General features: G+C 37.4%; 1 protein-coding gene across 5 annotated transcripts in view; it reads left to right on the forward strand.

Moving 5' to 3' along the window:
* The window catches only part of SMARCA2 (SWI/SNF related, matrix associated, actin dependent regulator of chromatin, subfamily a, member 2), a 211838-nt gene that overhangs the window by 140860 nt on the left and 43848 nt on the right, over positions 1–27130 (forward strand). For all 5 annotated transcript variants that reach the window (XM_043980573.1, XM_043980568.1, XM_043980560.1 and 2 more), the window contains one exon: positions 4415–4633. In XM_043980573.1, coding sequence (XP_043836508.1) covers positions 4415–4633 — 219 coding nt within the window. The remainder of the gene's footprint in view (positions 1–4414; positions 4634–27130) is intronic.

The following is a 27130-nucleotide window of genomic DNA, read 5'->3' on the forward strand; positions in this document are numbered from 1 at the left end:
AGTGAAAACAAGAACCACTACTAAGATGAACTGTTGCAATGGCCTGAGCAAGCTGGGCATCAGTCTCCACAAGGAGGCCAAAAAACCCACAAGACTGCCTCAGACGTCAGATGCTGCTTCTCCTTTCCAGTTCTCTCTGTCTCTACAACGGGAGCAACACATTAAATTTCTACCATCACAGTCTTCAATATGCAACATAAGGAAGCAGAAATGCCACTAAAGAAAACAAGGAAGAGAAATGTAGCTCGACCAGATCCAGCACAAACAGGGGAGGTTTGAGCTGGCAGTGATAGAGTTTTAAGGACACAAAAGGATCAGTTATCAAGAAATATGAAAGATGAGAGGATGCCACATGCTTTTCAAAAATTTCATTATTACCCCTTAAAAAAGGGTGTTCAAACAAGTATTAATAATCACTGGCCTAGGGGCGGCTAGGTGGCGCAGTGGATAGAGCACCGGCCCTGGAGTCGGGAGTACCTGAGTTCAAATCCGGCCTCAGACACTTAACACTTACTAGCTGTGTGACCCTGGGCAAGTCACTTAACCCCAATTGCCTCACTAAAAAATAAAAAATAAAAATAAAAATAATCACTGGCCTATATGCCTACTTTGCTCTCTCTACAAAGTCTTCTTAAGAATAATCTTAGCTACATTTTACATCCTTAATGGTGGTAAATTGAGGGTTTGGGGTGTTTTGTTGTTTTTTGCCTTTTACAAGGTATATTCTACAGGAGACCCATATCTATAATTATCTGAAAGTCTCAGAGAACTCAAAATCCTACCAGTTTTACTAACAATAAAAATATATTTGATTCAGTACAACACATTGCCACCTTAAATGGTCTTCTCTAACAAGGCACTTCCATATGTGTATATGTGTGTGTTTATATTATGATCATATAAGATTACTTGAAAGAAATAATGAGATCATTTAAGCGACCTCTGATTATTAACGTCAAATATTAAATAAGACAGGGAAACATATAGTCATCAAACGAGTTGTCCATTGTCATGGAGGATGACTAGGATAGATTCCAAAAGAAGGAAAGATTACCCATTATGATGAGGTCTTCCAGATGTTACACTGATTACATCAAGCCCCTGAACTCCACAAAGGCAAAAACAATCTATGATTGCTCAAGAATTCAGCCTATCTTTCCCCCTGGGAAGAAGTATTGAATGAAAACTCTATATTGTCCAGTTGCAATTGGATAACTCGTAGTTGGTCTAGTAGTACATATGTTTATACGTATGCAAATGGACAGTGAACTGGTCTGAACCGAAGAGTAGTAGGAGAGTGGACTGCATCATAGTTGGGAGACAATGCAGTGCCTTTAATAATCCAAATCTTTTTGACATCAGTATTTGTTAACGCTGCATGGTTTGAATAATGAACTACTAAAGTCAGTGAAGAATCAAAGTTATGATGCTCATTTCACTCAGCATCAGTTTATGTAAGTCATTCCAAGTTTTCCTGAAATCTGTCTACTCATCATTTCTTACAGCACAATAGTATTCCATTACATTGATATACCACAACTTGTTCAGCCATTCCCCAATTGATGGGCATCTCAATTCCCAATTCTTTGCTACCACAAAAAGAACAGCTATAAATATTTTTGTACATGTGGGTCCTTTTCCCTTTTTTATGATCTCTTTAGGATATAGTAGTGGTGCTGCTGGGTCAAAGGGTATGCACAGTTTTATAGCCTTTTGGGCATGATTCCAAATTGCTCTACAGAATGGTTGGATCAGTTCACATAGATAGTTATTTTCTTTAAAAAAAACCGCAACACAACCTTTTCTACATTTTTTCTCTTCCATTTCTAAATGGTGACTTAAACAACTCTTTATTCCATATTTATTATCTAAACAAATACTGATTTTCCAGTAACTATGTTTTCTATCCAGGGACAGAAAAATACTTATTTTGTAATTGTATTTATTGGTCTAAAATTTATAACCCAGTCAGGGAAAATATGTTTTTACCTTGAAATTTAGGAGGGGGGAGTTCTAATTATTAATTGCTAATAATTGACTCAAAATTATTAAATTGACTCTAGATAATTTGGATGGTAATTTGAATACATATGCATACTATACATGCATGTATATTATAGATTGTATACATGCATGTATATTGTAGATTGTTGGGAGAAAAAGGTACCAATTAGATATTTTAATTCATGCCAGTAAACTGCATGTTGCATCTTTTAACACAATGAAACTAGAAATTGTTTTATTTTTCCCTTTCAACAAAGAGTTTTAATGTGTTAATTCTCACAACTATGAAAAAGTTTAACTCTTTGATAATTTTATTATGATTGGTCTAAATCAGGTGTTTCCAAACTTTTTTCGGCCCCCATCACACTCCTTGGCTTTCAGTAACACTCCCCCCATTCCTCTCTTCATTATGAAAGGACATAAATTCATCATGTATCATGTATATGCACATAAGAAATAGAGAGAATAATTTTTCATAAACAAGTTTTATTCAAAACACAACTCCCTAATACTGTATCAATTTGGGGATATTTCAGTAGGATTATATTGTTAGTTACTGAATATTCTCCACAATGCTTTGACAATCTTATTGTATCTCCTTTTGTGAACTTGTGGTCTAGAGAATCATAACAATATAAAACAAAAGGAGCATCATCATATTTTATGTTATTTTGGTGTTGTATTTTAAAATAAATAATTTGTAAGGCCACCAACAATTTTGAATATGCCATATATGGCACCTCTTTTTAGGTGCCACAGTGTAAAGAGGGATGAGCATTAATCTTCTGATTCTCACTTGTTGAAACATAGTAGTTTCCAATAGTAGACAATTAGTTGAAAATAGCAGCAGCTTTTTTAGAGGCTGTCCATGTTATATAACCCATAGAATGGACAAACCTATATCATAATGGAGTTCTGCTATGCTTACCACAATCAGATGTCCCATATTTTCTGAAATACCTTTGATTTCAGGAGAATGTATACTTTTTTTTTTTTTTTTTGCAGGGCAGTGGGGGTTAAGTGACTTGCCCAAGGTCACACAGCTAGTAAGTGTCAAGTGTCTGAGGCTGGATTTGAACTCAGGAACTCCTGAATCCACCCGGTGCTTTATCCACTGCGCCACCTAGCCACCCCCGAGAATGTATACTTTTAACAAGTTTTTACACAAGGAATATCCTTTATCAAACAGTATTCCCTGATTTTTGACTCAAAAATGTCACTGAAATCCCTTTGAGTTAGTGAATTTAAGACCTGCAGAAGTTTAAAGAATTACATTAGAGACAATGATGTTAATTTCTTTTTTAAGGTTAGTGTTGGTGTTTGACTTTTTGATTCAGTCTTTGAGTATTTGGGGTTTTTTTTAATGTAATTCTGACATTCATAAAAAGTAAAGAAGCCTGTATTTCTACATACATAAGGATGGGATTCAGGAAACTGGAGCAAAATCATAATTCAATAATTAGATATCCTAAATCATGTAAATATTAAACATGATTAATCCCTAATATTAAGCAATGTGCAGGTAAAGTCTGTGGGATATTTTTCGCCTGTAGAGGATACCATGTAATAGATTAAAACTAAATGGGTTATTCAATTAATTTAAACACAAGCGAAATTTTTAAAAGAATAAGGTGGGTAAATTGATCATTCAAGAATGTTAATAATATGACATCTATAAAAAGATTGTTATAAATGATTAATTTAGACTAAATTAACTTTGAGATCAAGATGTCTCTGATTCATACTGGTTTCCTTAAAATATACGAGACAGGGGCAGCTAGGTGGCACTGTGTGACTCTGGGCAAGTCACTTAACCCCAATTGCCTCACCAAAAAAATAAATATATATATATACACACACAAGACAACATAAGGATTGAGTGGCATACATCTTCTCGTAGTGTCCGGTACAGGACTCTGCATATTGAAGATAGTAAATAAATTGAACATAACCTCTTTTTCCACCCAAAAATTCCTAAACAAGCCTATGGCAATTCTGTAATATTGTACACATAAAGTCATTAGATTCTGATGTTTTAATTCTCTCTTTGTGGAAAGTAATTTTACAACTTGAATAAAAATGCACTTCAAAAGTCTGATTCTTTTTAAAACATTTATTTCCTGAAAGGAATATTCTACTCTAGAAAAATATATTTTAGGTGTACTTATGCCTAAAATATATTTTTAAAAATTCATCATCTAAAGTAAGATTTGCATTTTAGCAAAATATAAAATTCTCATAAAATTTAGTAAATAAATGTCATTGACTATTCTACCCATTCTTCACACTGCAGGTAAAGAGATGGAAATAGTAGCCAGTAGTGTTATGTTAATCATAATTTTAATTGATAAAATAATACATGTGATTTTCTTCTTGGTCTTCCCTAACACTTTTGTCAATTACTATACAGCGCATGGACATGGACCGACGTAGGGAGGATGCCAGAAACCCAAAACGCAAGCCTCGCTTGATGGAAGAAGATGAGCTGCCGTCCTGGATTATTAAAGATGATGCTGAAGTAGAAAGGCTTACCTGTGAAGAAGAGGAAGAGAAAATATTTGGCAGAGGGTCCCGCCAGCGCAGAGATGTGGACTACAGCGATGCACTTACAGAGAAGCAGTGGCTGAGGGTAAGTGTGACTTTTATCCTTTTTTGTGAATATATTGGATAAACTTTTAGGATTTAAAAAATTCACTGGCGAATTTGCATACAAGAGTCACTTTTTGATGATGGCTTTGAGATGAGAAGTCAAATGAGCAAAATACTCTTGTAATGAGGGTTAAGTGACTTGCCCAGGGTCACGCAGCTAGTACGCTTGTCTGAGGTTGGATTTGAACTCAGGTCCTCCTGAATCCAGGGCCGGTGCTTTATCCACTGTGCCACCCAGCTGCCCCCAGCAAAATACTATTTATTCAGTATTTGTCATGATCGCTTAGAACTGCTGTGTGATTAAGTAGTTGCTTTAAAAAAAAACAAACTTTTTTTCTGTGAAAGAATTTGTTGATTTTACTGAATTTTCCATTGCAAGAGCTAGAATTACTACAGCTATGATCCTGGCTAATTTTTTTTTATTACAAGTTGATTTTGCTCCACCCTCTAATGCTTAGGGGTTCTTTAAACAGGTGTATATTTTAATCAAGATCACAGACAATTTGGATAAGATAGCAACCTAATAAGCCCTGCATTGTTATTTCATGTGCAGTTTGTGCATTTGTGGGAAAACCAAATATAATCAATCCAGATGCAAACTAGCAGTTATTTCTTTTTGGAATATCTTTATTTCTAATTCTGACTGCTGTTATCAATTTCACAGTACTCAGTGGAGAGCATTGAAATAACAGCAGACTCATAGGATTTTTTTTTCTTTAGGACTTAATTTAGGTTTTGGGAGATACTTATTTGAAATAAACTCATAATGCTTTTGGAAAATTCAGCCACATTTTCTGTGCTTTGTATAGTATTTTTTATATGAATTGTGGAAATGGTCTACAGATTCTAGACTACATTAGTAAATGTGTACCATAAGCCTTAGATCATAGAGAAAATGATAACTCAGAATGGGGTAACTAGCTCAAAGACTGAAGGAAAGTAGAATCTGTGGCTGTGTGTTGTTTATGTTATCAAAAGAAAAAAAATAAAGAGTATCATTTGGATGAAAATATATTCCAAGATCCAGATGGTAGATAAATAGCCAGATGACTGTGGATCTTCTTGGCTGTAGTCCAAGACAGAGGCAGAGAGAGAGAGAGAGAGAGAGAGAGAGAGAGAGAGAGAGAGAGATCTTGTCACTACCTGAGATGTGATTTACTCAGTATGTTGTACAGACAGAAAGAGATTATCTGGATTGTGAAATGGCTGAGATTTGTGGTCCTCTAAAAAGAAAGTCAAAAACAAATAGCATTGTCAATATTCTGATTTCCCCTCTATATTTGGACATTTGAGTTTATAATGAGTGCTTATGCTCTACTCCAACCTAGTATGGATGGAATCACTGTTCTCCAGTCAGATCTCCCAACATCTTAATGCTATTTCATGAATTTCTTTTCTCTGTTTCAGCTTTATGAATTTTGATTTGACTAGTTAAGATTTATGCCATTATATTGAAGATTCTTCCCACATTCATCTCAAAACTACAGGAGATTTTCTCTGTTTTTTTTCTTCTTTTATTTAAGAAATAAATTAAGTAGCTAGGATATTGCAGGAGATGAAATGACTATCTGGCTCATTATTTTAGAGTCAGTCTTTATGTATACATTCTACAGAGTTTACAAGCAGAATTACCCTGAAGGTACTGAATTTGAACACATTTTTGTGCTCACTGGAAACTGCTCTTTTAAAAGATAAATAAATAAAACTTACCAGCAAAAAAGTCAAAAGACTTGAAAATTTTCAATTAGGAAAAACAATTTAGTCTTAGCTCATTTTCCTACTCTGTTTATTGTGATGTGAGGAATGGAGAATGGAAAGTGATCTTTGATTTTCACTGAGGCTGTTACAGCATTTTTACAGCTTATTATTGTATTTTAGAGAATGGTAAAGTAGAGATAGTCTATGGAAATCTCACACTCTAGAATACAGTAAACTTTCACTTATCTAAATTTCAAACATAAAGCTCAAATAACCCAAATATTCTTAAACATTACTACAGAATGATTATTGAGGAACAATAATAATGTAAGCATGTACTATAGGTCAGTTGGATCCCCCTATGGATAAACTGTTACTTAAAATGGTTTCAGTATGTACTTCCGGCAGCTAATTGGTGCAGTGTATCAAATGCCAGGTCTGGAGTCCGGAAGACTCATCTTCCTGAGTTCAAATTAGGCCTCAGACACTTACTAGCTGTGTCACCCTGGGCAAATCACTTAACCGAGTTTGCCTAAGGTCCTCATCTGTAAATGAGCTGGAGAAGGAAATGGCACACTATAGGATCTTTGCCAAGAAATGGGGTCATGAAAAGTCAGACACAACTGAAATGACTGAACAACATTTACTTTTTTTATAATGCTTTGAAAATTAACAGTCACATATGTTATAACAGTAACTTTAACCAGAACATATTATTAATCAGACACCCAATTCCCCAGCCATTCTGGATAAATGAGATGCTACTGTCATTTGTTTTCTAGTTGAAGATTTTATATATATATATTCTTTAATATTGATCTTTGATCAGTGTCACTTAGAGACCTACTGAGTATCTTTATGCCCCTTAATGTGAAGGGAACATGATTCGACCCTCGTTTGTGGACAGAGCAATAGTGTGTCATGGTGGTACATCCAGACTCCTTAACAGGGAATTTGACCAGTGACAGATTGAAAGGACTGAGGCAACAGTGCTTGCTACACTCATTCTTCTACCCAATGGATAGACAGTGTCTCTGCAAAGGGACAGTTATACTTGCATATATAATAGCTACTTGCTACCACCATTGGTATTGCTCTGGCATTTTACCTGTGGCCTAAGTAGCACAATTGAGCGAGGTGCTAGCCACATGCCTCAGAGATCTATAGCTCACATAGCTAATTTGATGCCAGCTCCATGCTAGTTTTCACGTAGAAGATAAGCAGTAGCCATAGCTTTACTTGATGAGCAGTCTGAAATAGACATACCCATGACATAGAGATAGAGATGAAACCCAGAGAAGGAAGAGCTGCAGGATGTGGAAGCCTGCAGTGTCAGGAATGTGAATTTGTGAAATTTGTTATAATGTGGTTTTACAGATGGCAAGATAGAAAGGATTGTAGGGAGTCAGTCTCACCATTTTGGATCCCTTGCTTTATCCTCAGCTAACTCTTGAGAAAGCCGGAGGTAATGAAACAAATGTCAGATTTGCAGTAGGGAGCCCTGGGTTCAAATTGTGGCTCAGCTCCTTCTTAAATGGGAGACCATGGTCAAATCCCTTACAGATCTAAATCTGTGATCCTTCATCACTCAACCTGTCAGAGCCTCAAAGGGGCACAATAAAATCTTACAGGATTGTGAGGAAAGTGCTTTGCAAAACCAAGCACAACAGAAATGTAAGTTGGCATTTTCAACCAGCATGACTTTCATTTCTTCCCTTTAATGGAAACCTGGCTTTTCCTTAATAGTGCCTCTCCCCTCTGCCCCCTGTTGTACCCCTACCTCCTCCTGCGGTCTCTAGATTATTACTCTGACATCATCCTTTAAGAAGGGCAAGAAATACTTTCATGCCACCCTCTTGCCATTCTTACTGTTCAGGCCAATCTCCTAATTCATGGTCTTTATCTCAAATCCATCCCCTTCCATATCTAGGTGTTTCGATACTCATCTAACAAAATGACCATGTGATTTCTCGACCTTTTTAACTCTAATGCTCTCCTTCACCCACTTACTTCATCTATGCATATGATCATGTAGCATGTCCCATGTTAGATAGACTTCATCATCTCTTATAAACTCTTATGCTCTTATTATCTTATCTCATATCCTCAAGACCTTAAGCTTCTAAATTCTAGCTCCTCTGCTACCCTTTACCATTATTGTCTGCTCTGATCACATGACCCATTCCTGTTTCTCCCTAATTGTCATCAGCCTTTTTTTTAAGTATTTTAATATTTTCCTCTTACGTATAAGGATAGTTTTCAACATTTGTTTTCACAGGATTTTTAGTTCCAAATTTTTCTCCCACCCTCTCTTCCCTCCTTCCTCCCCAAGACTGAAAGCAGTCTGATATAGGTTATATATGTACAATTACATTAAACATATTTCAACATTAGTCATCTTGTGAAAGAAGAATCAGAACACAAGGGAAAAACCTCAAAAAAGAAGGAAAAAAAAGTCCAAAAGTAGAAACAGTATGGTTCAATCTACATTCATAATTAACAGTTCTTTTTTCTGGATGTTGAGAACATTTTCTATCATGAGTTCTTTGAAACTGTTTTGGATCATTGCACTGCTGAGAAGAGCCAAGTCTGTCATCATTGTTCATCACACAATGTTGCTGTTACTGTGTACAATGTTCTCCTGTCTCTGCTCCTCTCAGTCAGTGTCAGTTCCTGTATGTCCTTCCAGGTTTCTCTGAACTCCTCCTGCTCATCATTTCTTACAGCACAATAGTATTCCATTACATTCATATACCACACTTTGTTTAGCCATTCCCCTGTTGATGGGCATTCCCTCAATTTCCAATCCTTTGCCACCATGTGGGTCCTTTTCCTTTTTTCTATGGTCTCTTTGGGATACAGACCTAGCAGTGGTACCACTGGGTTAAAGGGTATGAACAGTCCCATAGCCCTTTGGGCAATAGTTCCAAATTGTTCTCCAGAACAGTTGGATCAGTTCACAGCTCTACCAACAATGTATTAGTGTTCCAGTTTTTCCACAGCCTCTCCAACATTTATTATTTTCCTTTTATGTCATATTAGCCACTCTGATAGGTGTAAGGTGATACCTCAGAGTTGTTTTAATTTGCATTTCTCTAATCAATAGTGATTTAGAGCATTTTTTCATATGGCAATAAATAGCTTTGACTTCATCAGAAAACAGCCTGTTCATATCTTTTGACCATTTCTCAATTGGGGAATGACTTGGATTCTTATAAGTTTGATTTAGTTCCTGATATATTTTATAAAAGAGGCCCTTATCAGAAATGCTGGCTGTAAAAATTGTTTCCCAGTTTTCTGCCTCCCTTCTAATTTTGGCTGCATTGTTTCTGTTTGTACAAAACCTTTTTAATTTAATGTAATCAAAGTCTTCCATCTTGCATTTCATAATATTCTCTATCTCTTGTTTGGACATAAATTATTTTCCTCTCCATAGATCTGAGAGAGAAACTATTTGGTCTGTGCCTAGTTTCTGCCATACTATCTTCCAGTTTTCCCAGCAGTTTTTGTCAAATACTGAGTTCCTATCCCAGAAGCTGGAGTCTTTGGGTTTATCAAACAGTAGATTACTATAGTCATTTACTACTGTGTTTCCTGTGCCTAACCTATTCCATTGATCCACTCTATTTCTATTCTGTGATTCTACTCTATTTCTCAGCCAGTACCAAATAGTTTTGATGACTGACACTTCATAGTAAAGCTTCAGATTTGGTACAGCTAGCCCACCTTCCTGGGCATTTTTTTTCATGAGTTCCCTTGATATTCTTGACTTTTTGTTTTTCCAGATAAATTTTGTTATTGTTTTTTCTAACTCCATAAAATAATTTTTAGGGAGTCTGATTGGCATGGCACTGAATAGGTAAATCAATTTAGGTAGAATTGTCATTTTTATATTAGCTCAGCCTATCCATGAGCAATTGATATTGTTCCAGTTACATAGATCGGATTTTATTTTTGTGAAAAGTATTTTGTAATTGTGTTTATGGAGTTCCTGGGTTTGTCTTGGCAGGTAGACTCCCAACTATTTTATATTGTCTACCGTTACTTTAAATGGAATTTCTCTTTCTATCTCTTGCTGCAGAGCTATGTTGGTCATGTGTGGAAATGTTGATGATTTATGTGGGTTTATTTTATATCCTGCAACTTTGCTAAAGTTGTTAATTGTTTTAAGCAGGTTTTTAGTTGATTGTTTAGGGTTCTCTAAGTATACCATCATATCATCTGCAAAGAGTGAACGTTTTGTTTCCTCCTTGTCTATTCTAATTCCTTTAATTCCTTTTTCTTCTCTTATTGCTATAGCTAACATTTCTAGTACAGTATTAAATAACAGAGGTGATAATGGACATCCCTGTTTCACCCCTGATCTTATTGGGAATGCCTGTAACTTATCCCCATTACATATGATGTTTGCTGATGGTTTTAGGTAGATACTGCTTATTATTTTAAGGAAAGCACCACCTATTCCTATGCTTTCTAGTGTTTTTAATAGGAATGAATGTTGTATTTTGTCAAACACTTTCTCTGCATCTATTGAGATAATCATATGATTTTGGTTAGTTTTTTACTGTTGTGGTTGATTATATTAATAGTTTTTCTAATGTTGAACCAGCCTTGTATTCCTGTTATAAATCCCACCTGGTCATAGTGTATTATCCTGGTGATCACTTGCTGTAATCTCCTTGCTAATATTTCATTTAAGATTTTTGCATCAATATTCATTAGGGAAATTGATCTGTAATTTTCTTTCTCTGTTTTGGCTCTGCCTGGTTTAGGTATCATCACCATATTTGTGTCATAAAAGGAGTTTGGTAGAACTCCTTCTTCACCTATTTTTCCAAATAGTTTATATAGTATTGAAATTAATTGTTCTTTAAATGTTTGGTAGAATTCGCTTGTAAACCCATCTGGCCCTGGAGATTTATTTTAGGGAATTCATTGATGACTTGTTCAATTTCTTTTTCTAAAATGGTCCTATTTAAGGATTTTATTTCCTCTTCAGATAACCTGGGCAATTTGTATTTTTGTAAATATTCATCCATTTCATTTAGATTGTCTAATTTATTGGCATACAGTTGGGCAAAATAGCTCCTAATTATTGCTTTGATTTCCATTTCATTGATGGTGAAATCAGCCCTTTCATTTTCGATACTGGTAATTTGGTTTTCTTCTTTCTTTTTTTTAATCAAATTAACCAAAGGTTTATCTATTTTATCGTGTGGTGTTTTTTTTTTCATAAAACCAGCTCTTAGTTTTATTAATTAATTTTATAATTTTCTTGCTTGCAATTTTATTAATTTCTCCTTTGATTTTCAGGATTTCTAATTTAGTATTTAATTGTAGCTTTTTTAGTTGCATGCCCAATTCATTGATCTCCTCTTTCTCTTTTTTATTCATGTAAGCATTCATAGATATAAAATTTCCCCTAAGCCCTGCTTTGGCCGCATCCCATAGGTTTTGATATGTTGTCTCATTATTGTCATTCTCTTGGATCGATTTTTTCTATGATTTGATGTTTGACCCACTCATTCTTTAGGATGAAATTGTTTAGTTTCCAATTAATTTTTAGTCTACCTTTCCATGGCTCTTTATTACATGTAATTTTTATTATATCATGATCTGAGAAGGATGCATTTACTATTTCTGCCTTTCTACATTTGACTATGATGTTTTTGTGCCCTAATACATGGTCAGTTTTTGAGTATGTGCCATGTACCACTGAGAAAAAGGAATATTCCTTTCTATCCCCATTCAGTTTTCTCCAGACATCTATCATATCTAATTTTTCTAATATTCTATTCACCTCTTTAATGTCTTTCCTATTTATTTTGTGGCTAGATTTATCTAATTCTGAGAGGCGTAGATTCAGATCCCCCACTAGTATAGTTTTGCTGTCTATTTCCTCTTGTAACTCATTTAACTTCTCCCCTAAGAATCTGGATGCTATACCACTTGGTGCATACATGTTTGGTATTGATATTAATTCATTATCCTTCGTACCTTTTAGCAAGATGTAGTTTCCTTCCTTATCTCTTTTAATTAGATCTATTTTGGGGGCAGCTAGATGGCGCAGTGGTAAAGCACCAGCCCTGGATTCAGGAGTACCTGAGTTCAAATCCGGCCTCAGACACTTGACACTTACTAGCTGTGTGACCCTGGGCAAGTCACTTAACCACAATTGCCTCACCAAAAATAAAAAAAATTAAAATTAAAAAAAATAATAATAATTAGATCTATTTTTGCTTTTGCTTTGTCTGGGATAAGAATTGCTACCCCTGCTTTTTTGAGGTCAGCTGAAGCATAATATATTCTGCTCCAACCTTTTACCTTTACTCTGTGTGTATTTCTCTGCTTCACATGTGTTTCTTGTAAACAACATATTGGGATTCTGATTTTTAATCGACTCTGCTATTCCCTTCCGTTTTATGGGAGAGTTCATCCTATTCACATTCACAGTTAAGATTATTAACTGTTTATTTCCCTCCATCCTCTTTTTCCCTTTGTACATTTTTTCCCTTCTTTCACCCTATTCCTCCTCTCCAATGTTTTGCTTCTTACCCCTGCCTCCCCCAATCTGCCCTCCCTTTTGTCAGTCCCTCTCCCTTTTCTTTACCCTCTTCTCCCCCGCTTCTGCCCTCCCTTCTATCAATACCACCCTTTTCCCCTTCCCTTTTTATTTCCTTTAAGAGTAAGCTAAGTTCCTGGGGCAGCTAGGTGGCATGGTGAATAAAGCATCAGCCCTGGATTGAGGAGGACCTGAGTTCAAATGTGGCCTCAGACACTTGACACTTACTAGCTATGTGACCCTGGGCAAGTCACTTAATTCTCATTGCCCTGCCCCCCCCCAAAAAAAAAGAGTTAGCTAAGTTCCTTTATACAAATGGGAGTATATATTTATTCCCTCCCTGAACCAAATCTGATGAGAATAAGGTTGAAATAATGCTCACCCCTCCCTTCTTTCCCTCTATTGTAATGGGTTCTTTTTGTGCCTCTTCATATGATGTAATTAACCCCATTCCACCTCCCCCTTCCTTTCCTCTACCAGTCTTCTTTTATTCTGGCCCTTAAGTTTCTTTATATCATCATATCAAAGTCGATTTAATAACAATACCTTAACAGAAATGCAGATACCAAGAGTTAAAGGTGTTATCCTCTGTCATAGGGATGTAAGCAGTTTAACCTCATTGAACAACCTCCCCCCCCACCTTGCTTACTTCTTTATATTTTTCTTGAGTCTTGTATTTGGAGATCAAATTTTCTGTTCAATTCTGGTCTTTTTCTCAGGAAGTCTTGGACGTCCCCTATTTCATTGAATGTTGATTATGGGTTGTAATCCAAGCTCTTTGCCTTCCTGAATATCATATTCCAAGCCCTGTGATCCTTTAATGTTGAAGCTGCCAGGTCCTATGCAATCCTGACTGTGGCTCCATGATATTTAAATGGTTTTTTTTTCTGGCTGCTTAGAGTATTTTTTCCTTCACCTGATAATTCTGGAGTTTGGCTACAATATTCCTTGAAGTTTTCCTTTTGGGGCCTCTTTTAGGAGGTGATCGGTGAATTCTTTAAATGATGATTTTATCCTCTGATTCTACAATTTCAGGGCAGTTCTCCTTGATAATTTCCTGGAATATGGCGTCTAGACTCTTTTCTTGATCATGGCTCTCAGGTAGCCAGTAATTCTCAAATTATCTCTCCTGGATCTATTTTCCAGGTCAGTTGTTTTTCCAATGAAGTATTTCACATTTTTTTTCTATTTTTTCAGTCTTTTGATTCTGCTTGACAGATTCTTGGTGTCTCTTAGCTTCCATCTGCCCAGTTTTTATTTTTAAGGCATTATTGTCCTCAGTAAGATTTTACACTTTTTTTTCCATTTGGCCAATTTTTTCTCCTATTTGGCCATTTTTTTCTCTCATTTGGCCAATTGTATTTTGTAAGGAATTGTTTTCCTCGGTCAATTTTTGTGCTTCTTTTTCGAGAATAACTCTCATTTCTCTCATTTCTTTTTCCATTTTTTCTTCTACCTCTCTCGTTTGTTTTTTGTTTGTTGGTTTGTTTGTTTTGTGGCAATGGGGGTTAAGTGATTTGCCCAGGGTCACACAACTAGTAAGTGTCAAGTGTCTGAGGACAGATTTGAACTCAGGTCCTCCTGAATTCAGGGCCCGTGCCTTATCCACTGCGCCACCTAGCTGCCCCTCTCATTTGGTTTTTAAAAACCTTTTTGAGCTCTTCAAAGAAGGCTTTTTGGTCTTGAGACAAGATCATCTTCCCACTTGAGTCTTCACTTGTAGGCATTTTGACAAACTCATCTGAGTTTGAGTTTTGGTCTTCCCTTTCACCATAGAAACTGTCAATGGTAAGGGTCCTTTTTGGTTTCTTGCTCATGTTGTAGCCTCTTTTTAAACTTGTAAAGTTGAAGTCAGCTCCCAGGCACAGGGGTCACTGTTGCAAGCTTCTTACTGCTCTCAGCTCACAGCTGTGTCAAGTTTTAGCAGTGTCGAGCTGCCCACTGAGCCAAGCTGTGCTGAGACGCCTTCCCCATTCACCCAGGTGAGACAGACCTTTCCTGAAGTCTTCTAAATTATCTTAATTAGGAGTATTGTGTTTCTCTGTCTTTTTGTAGGTTCTGTTGTTCCAGAATCTGTTTAGAGGCTTAATTTAATGTTGTTTTTGAGGGAAATACGGGAAAGCTCAGGCAACTTCCCGGCTTCTTTCCACCATCTTTGTCATTAGCCTTTAAACCAAGGTCTACCCCTTCAAGTATCACTAGGTAACACCCACCATCCAGTTTTTCTACTCCAGCCCCCACACTGCTGAAGAAAACAATGCTGTGATTTCATTCACTAAACAATAGAGGGAGTATAGCATCAGCTATGCCCCCATGCCTGCTAATCTCATTCAGTAAATGCAGTAAATGTTACAGACCTTTCCTTCCTTCTCCAGCCCCCCACATGCCCTACATTTAGAGAAGATCACTCAGCTTCCTTTGTCACTGAGTAGACTGAGGCCCACCAAGGTGAGTTCTCTCAATTCCCCTTGCCCATTCCTCAAAGCAGAGAAACATCATTATCAGCTTACTTCCTTTTCCCTCCAGTCACAGCAGAAGAACTCTTACCTACTTCTCACTAAATGGAACTGCTCCATTCATGCTCTTGAGCCTTTTTCTCTCATCTCTTCTGGGAGCTTGTTCAGCCTGCCCTTTCATTTTCAGTCTTTTCCTTCCTTCATGTCTCTAACCCTGCCCCTGACCCCCAAGCCTTTCTTTGGTTTTTGTATCCCACCCACGTTGGATACTACTAAATTTTTTGAAAGAGTTGTCTACACCTGATGGTTCCCCTGCAACAGCATCAAAGCAGAGAAGAGTATGATGTGGAAGCCCGAAGTGTCAGGACTTTGATTTGGTGAAATTTGTTAACATGTGATTTTCTAGAAGCAAACTGAATGTTTACTGGTGAGATGGAAAGGATTAGAGTTCACAATGCTCACTGTTTTAGATGCTCATAAACCTTTTTTTCAAACTTTATAGTCCCTCGAAACTGCTTTTTAAAACCAAACAAAATGAAACAGGCCCAGCAACAAAATTAAAAGACTTCAACTTTTCAAATTAAGAAAGTCAGCTAAATCTTAGATCATTTTCCTGTTGTGTTCAGTATGGTCTAAGAGGTTGGAAACTTAGCTCTGAATTTCCCCTGTAATAGTAACAGCATTTTACACCACCCCCCCCCGCCCCCACCCCACCATAGGATGATTGGGAAGGAAACATCTGTAGACGTTTTATGCTCTAGAAAACAGTAAATTTCTACATATTTTTAATTCAAACAATTGGAAAGCTCAAATAGCCCAAGTATTCTTGTTTTCCTGTATAGTGATCATCAGTATTAACGGTCATGACTCAGGCATTCACTACAAGATACCAAGGCCCTCCAAAAGAAGAAATCTTACTTAGAGTGTTCTAAACCAGAACTTCTTAAACTGAGGGCCACGACCCCATATGGGGTTGCACAACTGATTGGGGGGGGGGAGGGCGTGAAAAATTTGGCCACAGTTAAAGGTTATGGATACCTGCTTTATACACCTATATACTCAAGGCCGTGTAAAAATTTCTTGGGCAAAAAGGGTCACAAGTGGAAAAAATTTAAGAAGCTCTGATCTAAACATTTGGTGTGCAGTCATTGGGCAGCAAGCTGGCACAGTGCATATAGTACAGGCTTTGGGTCCAGGAAGAACTGAATTTAAATTCTACCTCAGATACCTTATGAGACCCTAGACAAGTCTTTTTTTCTTTTTCTTTTTTTTTTTTGTGGGGCAAAGGGGGTTAAGTGACTTGCCCAGGGTCACACAGCTAATAAATGTCAAGTGTCTGAGGCCTTATTTGAACTCAGGTCTTCCTGAATCCAGGGCAGGTACTTTATCCACTGTGCCACCTAGCTGCCCCCCTAGACAAGTCTTTTAATCTTTGTGTACCTCAGTTTGTTTACCTGTAAAATAGGGGTATTATCATAATAGCACCTCTCTCACAAGGCCATTGTTATAAGGAGTTAGCATATGTAAAGTTCTAGCTATTATAAATGCTAACAATTATTATTATGATAATTATTAGCAGCAGTTATATGTTTAGACAATCTTAATGTATTCACTTTTATAGATTCAAAGTTTTTATAAAATTAGGGTAAGCCTGAGTGTTACTACAGATAAATTTGGGTCAAAGCTGTTATTTTGGAAAGGCTCTGATTCTACTCTTCCTGCTTCTTCAATCCTAGCTGCCAGGCACCCCACACACACACACACACATTTTTCTATGGTCTGCATTTTTTTTCTGTCTGTTCATTTTGCTAGCCTATTTCTTGACTTTTAACTCCTTAATGTGGGGCCCTGCTTCCAGGATGTACTGTCCCAAGCTTCAGGGGGTTCCAAGTGGTGCAATTTAAGGAGAGGCAGGTTCTGCACTTGCCTGACTTGTGCTCTGATCTGTAAATAACCCACAAACATACACACTTTTTATAGTATACTGTATATAGTACCTCTCCATAAAAAGTTCGGGAGTAGCTGTTCTTTCTAGAACTTAGAGAGTTCTCTGTAATGGTTAATTGCTTCTCTCTGATTGAATCTAGGGCATTTTTTGTTTCTTACAATGACTCTGAAGTCTTAAAACTCTTCTATGCAAGAGTCACTCCCTGATGCTTAGACTGTTTACTTACTGATGCTCTCTTGCCCTCTGCAGTGTCATCCCTCAGCCTGTACACTGATATGAACACTTAAGTCCACATTTCCTGGTTACACTGTAAAGCTTCAGAGATGAAGAAGGGCTTCCTATTGTGCAAGTTTATCTTGCACAATGTGATATGTAGGTAGCCACCTAAATAAGATATAAATGATGGCAATGTCTTCAGATCTTTCTAGTTCTTTAAAAAGAAGGCTTTAGGAGTTATAGGATTTCAAGACAGAAGATGAGGGAAGACAGAATTGCTTCGCTTTCCTTCCCTGCTGGCCTCATTGCCAGGTGAGAAATTGAATTGCCTTTGATTTATGAGCCCATATGGAGTCCACACAGTTGTCATTGCCTCTTTCTAAATCAATCGCAGCAGCTAAAAAAACGACCCCTACCCCCACTCCCCTTAAAAAAAAAATTAAAGGCACAAGACATTTTAACTAATAGTTTCAGAAAGATGCTCAGGAGTAAATAATCAGCAAAATAAAATATAACTTCTTACAGAATACTTTAACACTGTACTTTATAAAGCAGCATGATACTGGATGCATAATTAATAAAAATTGTCATCCTCCCATCATGCTCATTGCTCCTTTAAATAAGGTGCCTAATCCTGAACTTCACAAGTAAAAAGGCATATGTAGAACTTGGAGAAGATTCAGTGGGGAGTCAGTCAGAAAGATGATTAAAGAAGAGCTGGAAAGAAGATGAAATGTTGAAGGAAGGCTGTGAATGTCTCTATTTGTGTCTGCTAGGCATACCTCTGCTGAGGCCACAACAAAGATTCAATTAAACTTTTGGCATGAGAATTAAAGAGCTATTTCTGCACAAAAAGAGTTAGTTAACTTTAGAATGGCTTAGCAACTATTAGGGCATGGGATTTCCTCTCTCAGGGTCTCTAATGTAGAAGATAGGTTCTCAGGTGTCTGAATTAGCACAGCTATGGGGCTTCTTGAAGGATGGGGAATGGACCAGAAGATGTCTGCATTGCTTCTGGTTCTTCTGGAAGGAGAAAAAAAAAGAATTCCTTTATTTAATCTACGAGAAAAAATATTAAGTTTTGGAGCATCCCATTCAAACATATTAGTACTTAGTATTTTTGAGATATCCTTTGCAATAAGTTCCTGTGTATTCCTACATACCATCTCGAGTTTTGGAAAGCCATGTACTCTCAGTCAATCCACAAGCATTTGTTAAGTGCTAACTATGGGTAAGGTACTGTGTTAAGAGCTAAGGATTCATAGAAATAATTAGGGCCGATTTAGTTTTCCAAAAATGGGTCGGGTCGCCTGTTAACTGGGGCAAAAATTTCAAGCAAACTGCATTTCCTTTTTTATACACAAGGGAGAGCTAAGGCCCTAGAAAATGGATTCGGGTAGCAGCAAATGACAGGCTCTGTAAGCCACAAGGAACAAAGGAAAGATTGAATAGGTAAGAAGGGAGTTGTTTTCGAAGGTAGAGAGAATGGCTGTAACATGTTAATAACATGGTGTGCAGCATTTGACAGGAGAAGAATTTCTCCTACTTTCTGCCGTTTTATTCCATTCACAAGACTCAAATGACTACAATACTCTAACAATGGTGGGGCATTAAAACACGATTTATTAACTGTCAGCATTTGGGGAGTGTTCAGATACTGATTGGTACCTGCAAGAGGACTAATTAAAGTCCAGCTAACCTAAGTAAATGAGATAATCAAAACCAAGAAAATGATTTGATTCTTTTTAAAAATCATCAGTGTTTTCTAGCAGCTGGAATTTTAGCTTTTTTTTTTTTTTACCCTTTTGAAATTCCTGAGCCTGACTCAAAAACATTCACTTTCAAAAGAGTTTAAATCAGGATTGGTCATTGGGAAGTGATCATAGTTAATTAGGACCTTCTTCCAAATATCCAGAAAACAAATGAGTTTCTGTAATCATTAGACCCATGAAAGAAGGGCAGCATAGGAGAACATTTCAAGAAGTGTCTTGTATATTTTCACAGATAATTTGCATTTGTTTATTTGCATTTCATAGTAGATGCTTTTGCACTTTAAATTTTTTTAAAGAGAATTTCTTAAGAAGCCAGAGGGAAAGTCTTTTAAATGTCAATTTAGACTATGATTGATACCTGGTGGCTTAGCAGAAGAGCCAAGTACTGAGACAGAGGGAAATAAAACACATAGCCTCCCCCCTTCAACTTCCTGACAAGTTTTAGAGGAAAGGTAGAAAGGACTTTTCCTTTATTTAAAACAACAGCTTGTAGAGTCAGAGATGATGTTTTTAAGAATTTGCTGATATGTTGTAATTCATGACCAAAGTTTGTTCATTCAGGACCAACCAGTTAACAACTTAGTTTTGTCAGTCTCCCACTACCTGACAAGGAAGACATAATGAAAATTAGCATTGATTTTGTGCTCTAAGGTTTGCAGAACACTGATAATATTATTTCATTTAATGCTCATGACAACCCTGTGAGATAGGTACTATGATTATCCCCATTCTACAGATGAGGAAACTAAGGGTAGGATTTTATGTGACTGGCCCAGAGCTGCATAGTTAATAAGTACCTGAGGCAGGATTTGAATTCAGGTATGTCTTACTTTAAGTCCAGTACTCTATCCACTCTACTACTTAATTAGTGAGAGCAGCTTGGTGGTGCAATTGATAAGTTTCCTGGTTTGTAGTCAGGAAGACTCATCTTCCCGAGTTAAAATATGGCCTTGGACACTTACTAGCTGTGTGACGCTAGACAAGTTGTTTAACAGTGTTTGCCTCAGTTTCCTCTTCTGTAAAATGAGCTGGAGAAGGAAATGCAAACCACTCCAGGCTCTTTGTCAAGAAAACCCCAAATGGGGTCATGAAGAGTTAGGCACAACTAAAACAACCAAACAACAACAATAACAACCACAACACCTATCTGGCTGCCTCTAGGTGTGACAGAGGTAGCATTGGTCTAGAATTTAGTCTGGATTAATATGAAATGATGACCTAACTCAGTAATTTAGTGGAGTAATTTTTTTTTAAATAGCTAGTGGATCTTTGAGACCAAGTCTAATGATTTCCCTGTACAATCTTGGACTGGTCATTTATTCTCTCTTGACCTTGTTTTTCTCCCTAATAAAATAGGTAGACCCCCCTCAGATGATCTCTACCCTTTCCTATTCTAACATTCTAGGAGGATGGAGATTGGAAAATAGGTATACAGAGTGTAAGGGACTAAAATTCTAGCTATGATGTCTAAAATCTAATGAGTGATTGCCTTAAATTAGAAAATGTATAGCACCAATCTTTGGACATTAAGTATTTATTAAAGTGTATCAGAAGTTGGTGAGGAGAGAGAGAGAGAGAGGGGTAAAAGGCAAAATTCCTCTAATTATCTAATTGACCCCAGCATCCAACCCACCAAGCCGAAGTCAGGAACCCAAAAGGACCCACGCTTCAGTGGCTTCTCCCTGAAGCCTCTTGTGAAACAGGAAACAGGGCCATCCACATACACACAGCTCCAAGCTAATTGGTTGGTAGCACTGATTGACACAACTAACAGGTGGTAACTTCCGGACACTAAAGTCACATGCTTTCTCCTCATGGAAGAGCTTCCTTGCAATGTCTTTCCCAGCAGGGGGTGTCATTCCAATTTTCACAAGAGGAACTATAATCTTTATCAAGTGCAAAAAGGAAGATTATAATGGCAGTGTCAGTATTTAAGTACTAGAAATATTTCTGAGGCACAAAAAGATTAAGTGACTTATTCAGGGTCACACAGCTAATGTACCTCTGGGGGGATTTGAACACAGGTCTCTCTGACTCTTAAATCCACTATTCTCTCCACAATGCAGTATTACCTCTATGATTTAAGGGGGAGACAACGGGTATTGTAGGGAGGAAGACTAGACTTGTGAGCTCATTAATGGAGAGAGCTCATGGCAATAGTCCTCCTAGTTCTGTTTTTAACTGGTCATGAGACTGAAAAAAGGTTAAAATTCCATTAAGTTCTCTTCTTTATGACATTTTAAATTTCTTCCTTTTGGGAAAATAACTCATAATTTCCTTCTTTCCCCAGCAAAGCAGAGATTTAGTTGCCTTCTGGGCTGATGGTATTGCCACTAAGCACAGAATATGTCCTGAATTATCTTTAGGCTATTATTATTATGAAAACAATATAGTAAAAACAATATTTGTATTTATGGTTGTTATTTTTTAGTCCATTAATCATGTCTGACTCTTTGTGATCCCATTTGAAGTTTTCTTGACAAAGATACTGAAGTGGTTTGCCATTTTCTTTTCCAGCTCATTTTACAGGTAAGGCAGCTAAGGCAAACAAGGTTCAGTGACTTGCACAGGGTCACATGGTTAGTAAGCATCTGAGGCCAGATTTGAATTCAGGTCCTCTTCACTATAGGACCTGCTCTCTATCCACTGTGCCACCTTGCTGCTCTAGCTGTATTTATTGTAATTGTATGACCCTTATATTAGAGACCCCACACCTTTTATTTTTGAAACAGCTTGGTAAAACTCAGTGGATAAAATATTGAACCTGGAGTCAGGAAGACCTGAACTCAAATAAAGCTTTGAACCCTTAATAGCTGTGACCCTGGACAAGTCACTTTACCTCTATCTGCCTTGGTTTCCCCAACTGGAAAAATGAGGATTATAATAGCCAGGATTATTATGAGGATTGAATGAGATGATGTTTGTGAAAATAAGTATTTAAGGGGGGGTGGCAGCTAAGTGGCGCAGTGGATAGAGCACTGGCCCTGGATTCAGGAGGACCTGAGTTCAAATCCGGCATAAGACACTTAACACTTACTAGCTGTGTGACCCTGGGCAAGTCCCTTAACCCCAATTGCCTCACCAAAAAAAAAAAAAAAAAGAAAGAAAAGAAAAGAAAAGAAGTATTTAATATGAAGCTTCTTAGATGGAGATTCATAAAATGTGCATAAAAACACAATTGATTGCATCAATCCTGACACTTAAGACACATTCTCCGTGAACTTTACCATAGTTTTATACTGAAGATCTAGCACTATGCCTATTTTCCCTTTAGCAGAATGAGATCAATGCTAACTTAGGTCACCTGATCCTCTGAAAGCATAAGCAGTAATGGGACTGATAACCTACTCCTTTTGCATGTGAAATTCTACCCTCAAAATGCCCATACATTAAAAATTTGGCACAAATTAATTTTCTCCCAACAGTTCCAAACTCCACTTCCCCCTAAGTAATTTGAAACTTTAAATTAAAAAAAGAAAAAGAAACTTTAAATTTCAAGAAAAAAAGGGATTTTTCTATGTAACAAAAAATCCATTTTATCTCAGTCTGTGAATAAAAACCATCCTAATGACTTCTGCAGACAGCTGTTTACTTTAGTCTTTAACGTCTGCCTGTTCTTTTTGTTTGTTTTATTCTTCTTTTCTTTTCTTTCTTTCTTTTTTTTTTTAAGGCACTCAGGGTTAAGTGACTTGCCCAGGGTCACAACTAGTAAGATTCTGAAGTTTGATTTGAATTCAGGTCCTCCTGACTGCAGGGCCAGTGCTCTGTACACTGTACCACCTAGCTCCCCCTCTGGCTTTTATTGTTAAAAATTTGAATTCATTTCTTAAATCTTGGAAATATGAAATTTCATCAGGACAACTTGCTATAAAGATTTTTTTTCCCCAGTTAACTTTCCCATATCTTGACCGCACTGGATTACATGTTCATATTAATGGATACTTTCATTATTTTTTATCAGGGAAAGTTGATTTTTTGGAATAAAAAAATTGGGTGGAACTGCTAACCATTACCTAAACACCACTGATAAAAGGTTCTTTAATTTTATATGCAACAAATTGAGTCACCTTAAGCCCCTCCCACTAAAATATTATCGTCTATAAATAAAAATGTTTATTATTTTAAAATTTATGGGCAGTTAGGTGATGCAGTGGATAAAGCACCGGTCTTGGATTCAGGAGGACCTGAGTTCAAATCCTGCCTCAGACACTTGACACTTGCCAGCTGTGTGACCCTGGGCAAGTCACTTTAACCCACATTGTTCCACCAAAAATTTTTTTTAATTTAATTTTAAAAAAGAAAAGAAAATTCATTTATAATGCATATATGATTGTTTGCCACCTCAGGGGGTGGGGAGGGAGGGAAAGAGGGATAAAAATTGGAACCCAAAACTATAAATGAAAACGTTTATTATTTTTAAATTTTTTAATTAAATTAAATTAAAAATAAAGTAAAATGTGATCTTTAACAAAGTGTCCAGGACTTTAGTCCCTATATAAAAAACAAATGGACTATCCATTATACCACACTGCCTTTCTCTTTCTGCATTTGGAGGAAACACCCATAAAGGTCAGTGTTTTTAGTATAACTATAGGATGTCCATTATCAGAACATTGTTAATCATCTAAATAAATAATATGACCAGTAACTTTCACAGGGAACCCATTCTGAGGAGGTGGGACCTTTCCTTTGTTTGGTCAAATTTGACAGTGGGTAGTAACAAGAAAAGATCAACATTACCTGCTGCTGCAGAAGAGAGTTACAGACTTATCTCTTCCCCAATCACCCCTCAGTGACATATGACCTCATGATCCAGTTCCCACCAAGTACAGGAAACCTACTGTCATCCTAACCCCCAGATCCCTACACCTGCTGGAGATATCTGGGAAACCCACTTTACCATAACCCTTGCACCTGCTGTCTTCTTGGTAAGGGGAATACCTGCCCTACCCCTAACTTCCCAAGATCCTCCAGGACTTGGCGTCTGTCCTGCTATTTTCTCTGCCTAAGTACCACTTGACCTTTTCTTCTTCCATGAACTGAACATAAACATGAGTTCCTCCTTTATGTGTTGTCTTCCCCAGTCACAATGTGAGCTCCTTGAGATCAAAGACTGTCTTGATTTTCTGTTTGTATCACTAGCACTTAGCACAGTGTTTGGCACATAGTAAGTGCTTAACACATGTTTTTCCTTCCCATTTGATAAACAAGCTTCCATACTCCTCCTTATGTGGACTCCAGGCCGGTCTGGCACCCTCTTCTAAGCTTCTGGTGACTAAATGTCATCTGCCAGTTGGCTGGCAGCCCTGAAGATGGGTAGCTTCCTTTTATCATTGGAGGGATAGGTACAGAGGCTGGGTATGTGCTGTAGACCACAAATGCCATTTGACTTGCAGACTGGGGCAGGTGGGTAGCACATGTTCAAGTACAGAGAATACTGGACTTAGAATAGAGAGAGATTAGACAATAGCTGATATTCTCTGGTTGTGTGACCATGCTCCTCACCTATAAAATGGAGATACTTGTAATACCTCTTCTGTAGAGTTGTATGTCCCAGGATTTGAGACAGCCTGGTAGAAAACCCCAGCAATGGAGGCACCCTTCCCCCATCCTGGAACCCAGGCTGTCCAGACTCCAACCCTGAAGGAACACCCATCAGCAGAGGCACTTTCCCCATTGTTTTCCCCTTTCCTTTAACCCTGGCTGCTCAGATATCGTGGCTGGGGAATCTTCTCTCCCAACTTCCCTGAGAATGTCCCCTTCCCCTTCTCTCCCTAGCCCAATACTCATGCCTTTGTGAGGGAACCCAAATTTCTGCTCCATTCTTCAGACCCTCAGGCCTATTTTCCATTTTCCAATATTGCTGAGCCAGACCCTTGTAGACCCCTACCCTGCAGAGGAGACATGGCTACTTATCCTATTTGGATGAACTAGAAATCAATAAGTACAATCTTTCTGGTAAGATGGTGGACACCAGGCCTTACCATCTGTCTCCAAACCTGCAGCCACTGCCATCTGTTCCACAGATACACCCTAAGGACTGCTAGGCCTTCCACTGTATTCCTCATGCCTTCTGGTTTTTCATCTGCCCTGTAGCTGAACCCTCAAAAAACTGTTTTCTCACTCAATTAGAATGTGAGCAGGGGCTGTCTCTCTTTTGCTCTTTCTATAGCCAGGGCTTAGCACAGCACAGTGGACAGAGTACTAGCTTAATAAATGCTATTTTATTCACTCATGAGTTGTTAATATTATTACTAACAAATCATTACTAATATTAATTTAAAAACTAAGAGATTCCTATCACTTTGTCCTCAGAAATTTAACTCATGTAACACAGTTGCCATTATTGGTTGAAAAAACTACATAAACCTCCCCAGCCAGAATACACTTGATTTTCTTGCCAAGCAGAAAGACATGGCATCCGAGGAAAAATACCAGTTTAGAATACAAATTCATTTGCAAAACCTCATGGTAGAACAGGATAGTAGAAGATAATGAGCACTGTGGAAAAATTGAGCCTATAGAAAGTTTGGCATAAGACCCAACTAAGCCAGATCAGCCTAGGAGCATTTATAGATAAAACTGGAAGGACAGCAAATACATGATAATGAAACACATCTATGAACACGTCTATGACAACCTGTTTATGTCACCCGAGACAGAGGAACCACTGCTTTGGGATTCAATACCAGAGATCTACATGAAGATTATAAAGCCAAAAAAGAATACCTGGACTAAATCGGGTACTAGAGACGATGCTAGTTTGAAAATATTAAGGGATAAGGTTTCAAGAATTCTTAAAGGGGGGGGGGGGAGATTGGATTATCAGCTCCCAAAAACGAACACAGAAAGTATGACTCCCTCTGGGTGAGGATGTATCTGTATACACATATGTCTATATGTATGTATGTATGCATGCATGCATATGTGGGCTTGGTTTGGTTCTTTCTACTTGTATCTCTAGCACCTTTGACAGTGTATGTCACATGATTAGAAATTTTTGAACAATGTGTTTTCTGATGTATTTCTTTTATGGGTGTATGTATGTATTTATATACTCTCCCCACCCAGAAGGAATAATACTTTCTGTGTTTATTTGGGGGACATGATAATCCAATCTTTCCTCCTCTTTAAGATTTCTTGAAGCCTTATCCCTTAATGTTTTCAAATTGGCAGCAATTCCAGTACCTGGTTTAGTATATATACACTCACATATATGTATGTATGTGTTCTTGTTCAGTTGTTTCAGTCATGTCTGACTCTCTATGACCCCATTTGGCATTTTGGGGGGAAAGATATTGGAGTGGTTTGACATTTCTAGATTCTCCAGCTCATATTATAGATGAAAAATCTGAAGCAAACAGGGTTAAGTGACTTGCCCAGGATCATACAGCTAGTAAGTGTCTGAGGTTGAATTTGAACTCATGAAGATGAGTCTTCCTGACTCCAGGCCTGGCACTCTATCTACTGCACCACCTAGTATGTATACTATATTTGTATATACATATATGTGTGTTATGATGTACAGCATATATACAATTTATATAGTATATACATGCTCACACATCTTACACATCTGTGTAAGATACACAATCTACCTATATACACACAATGTATACATATCCAAATTTACATGTGTGTATGCACACACATGCATGCACTGATACATGTGTGCGTGTGTATATTTGTATGCATGTGTGTGTTTGAATTGGTATATATTTATGTATATGTGCCCTCCAGATGTTCTTGCTTAGGGAAGTTATTGAGCTAATGGGATTAAACCCCCAAATACTGCAGGTGTTCTCCATAAAGACTAAAAAGAGAA

The sequence above is a fragment of the Dromiciops gliroides genome, chromosome 1, assembly GCF_019393635.1.
Source record: "Dromiciops gliroides isolate mDroGli1 chromosome 1, mDroGli1.pri, whole genome shotgun sequence".
In the NCBI taxonomy this organism is placed as follows: domain Eukaryota; kingdom Metazoa; phylum Chordata; class Mammalia; order Microbiotheria; family Microbiotheriidae; genus Dromiciops; species Dromiciops gliroides.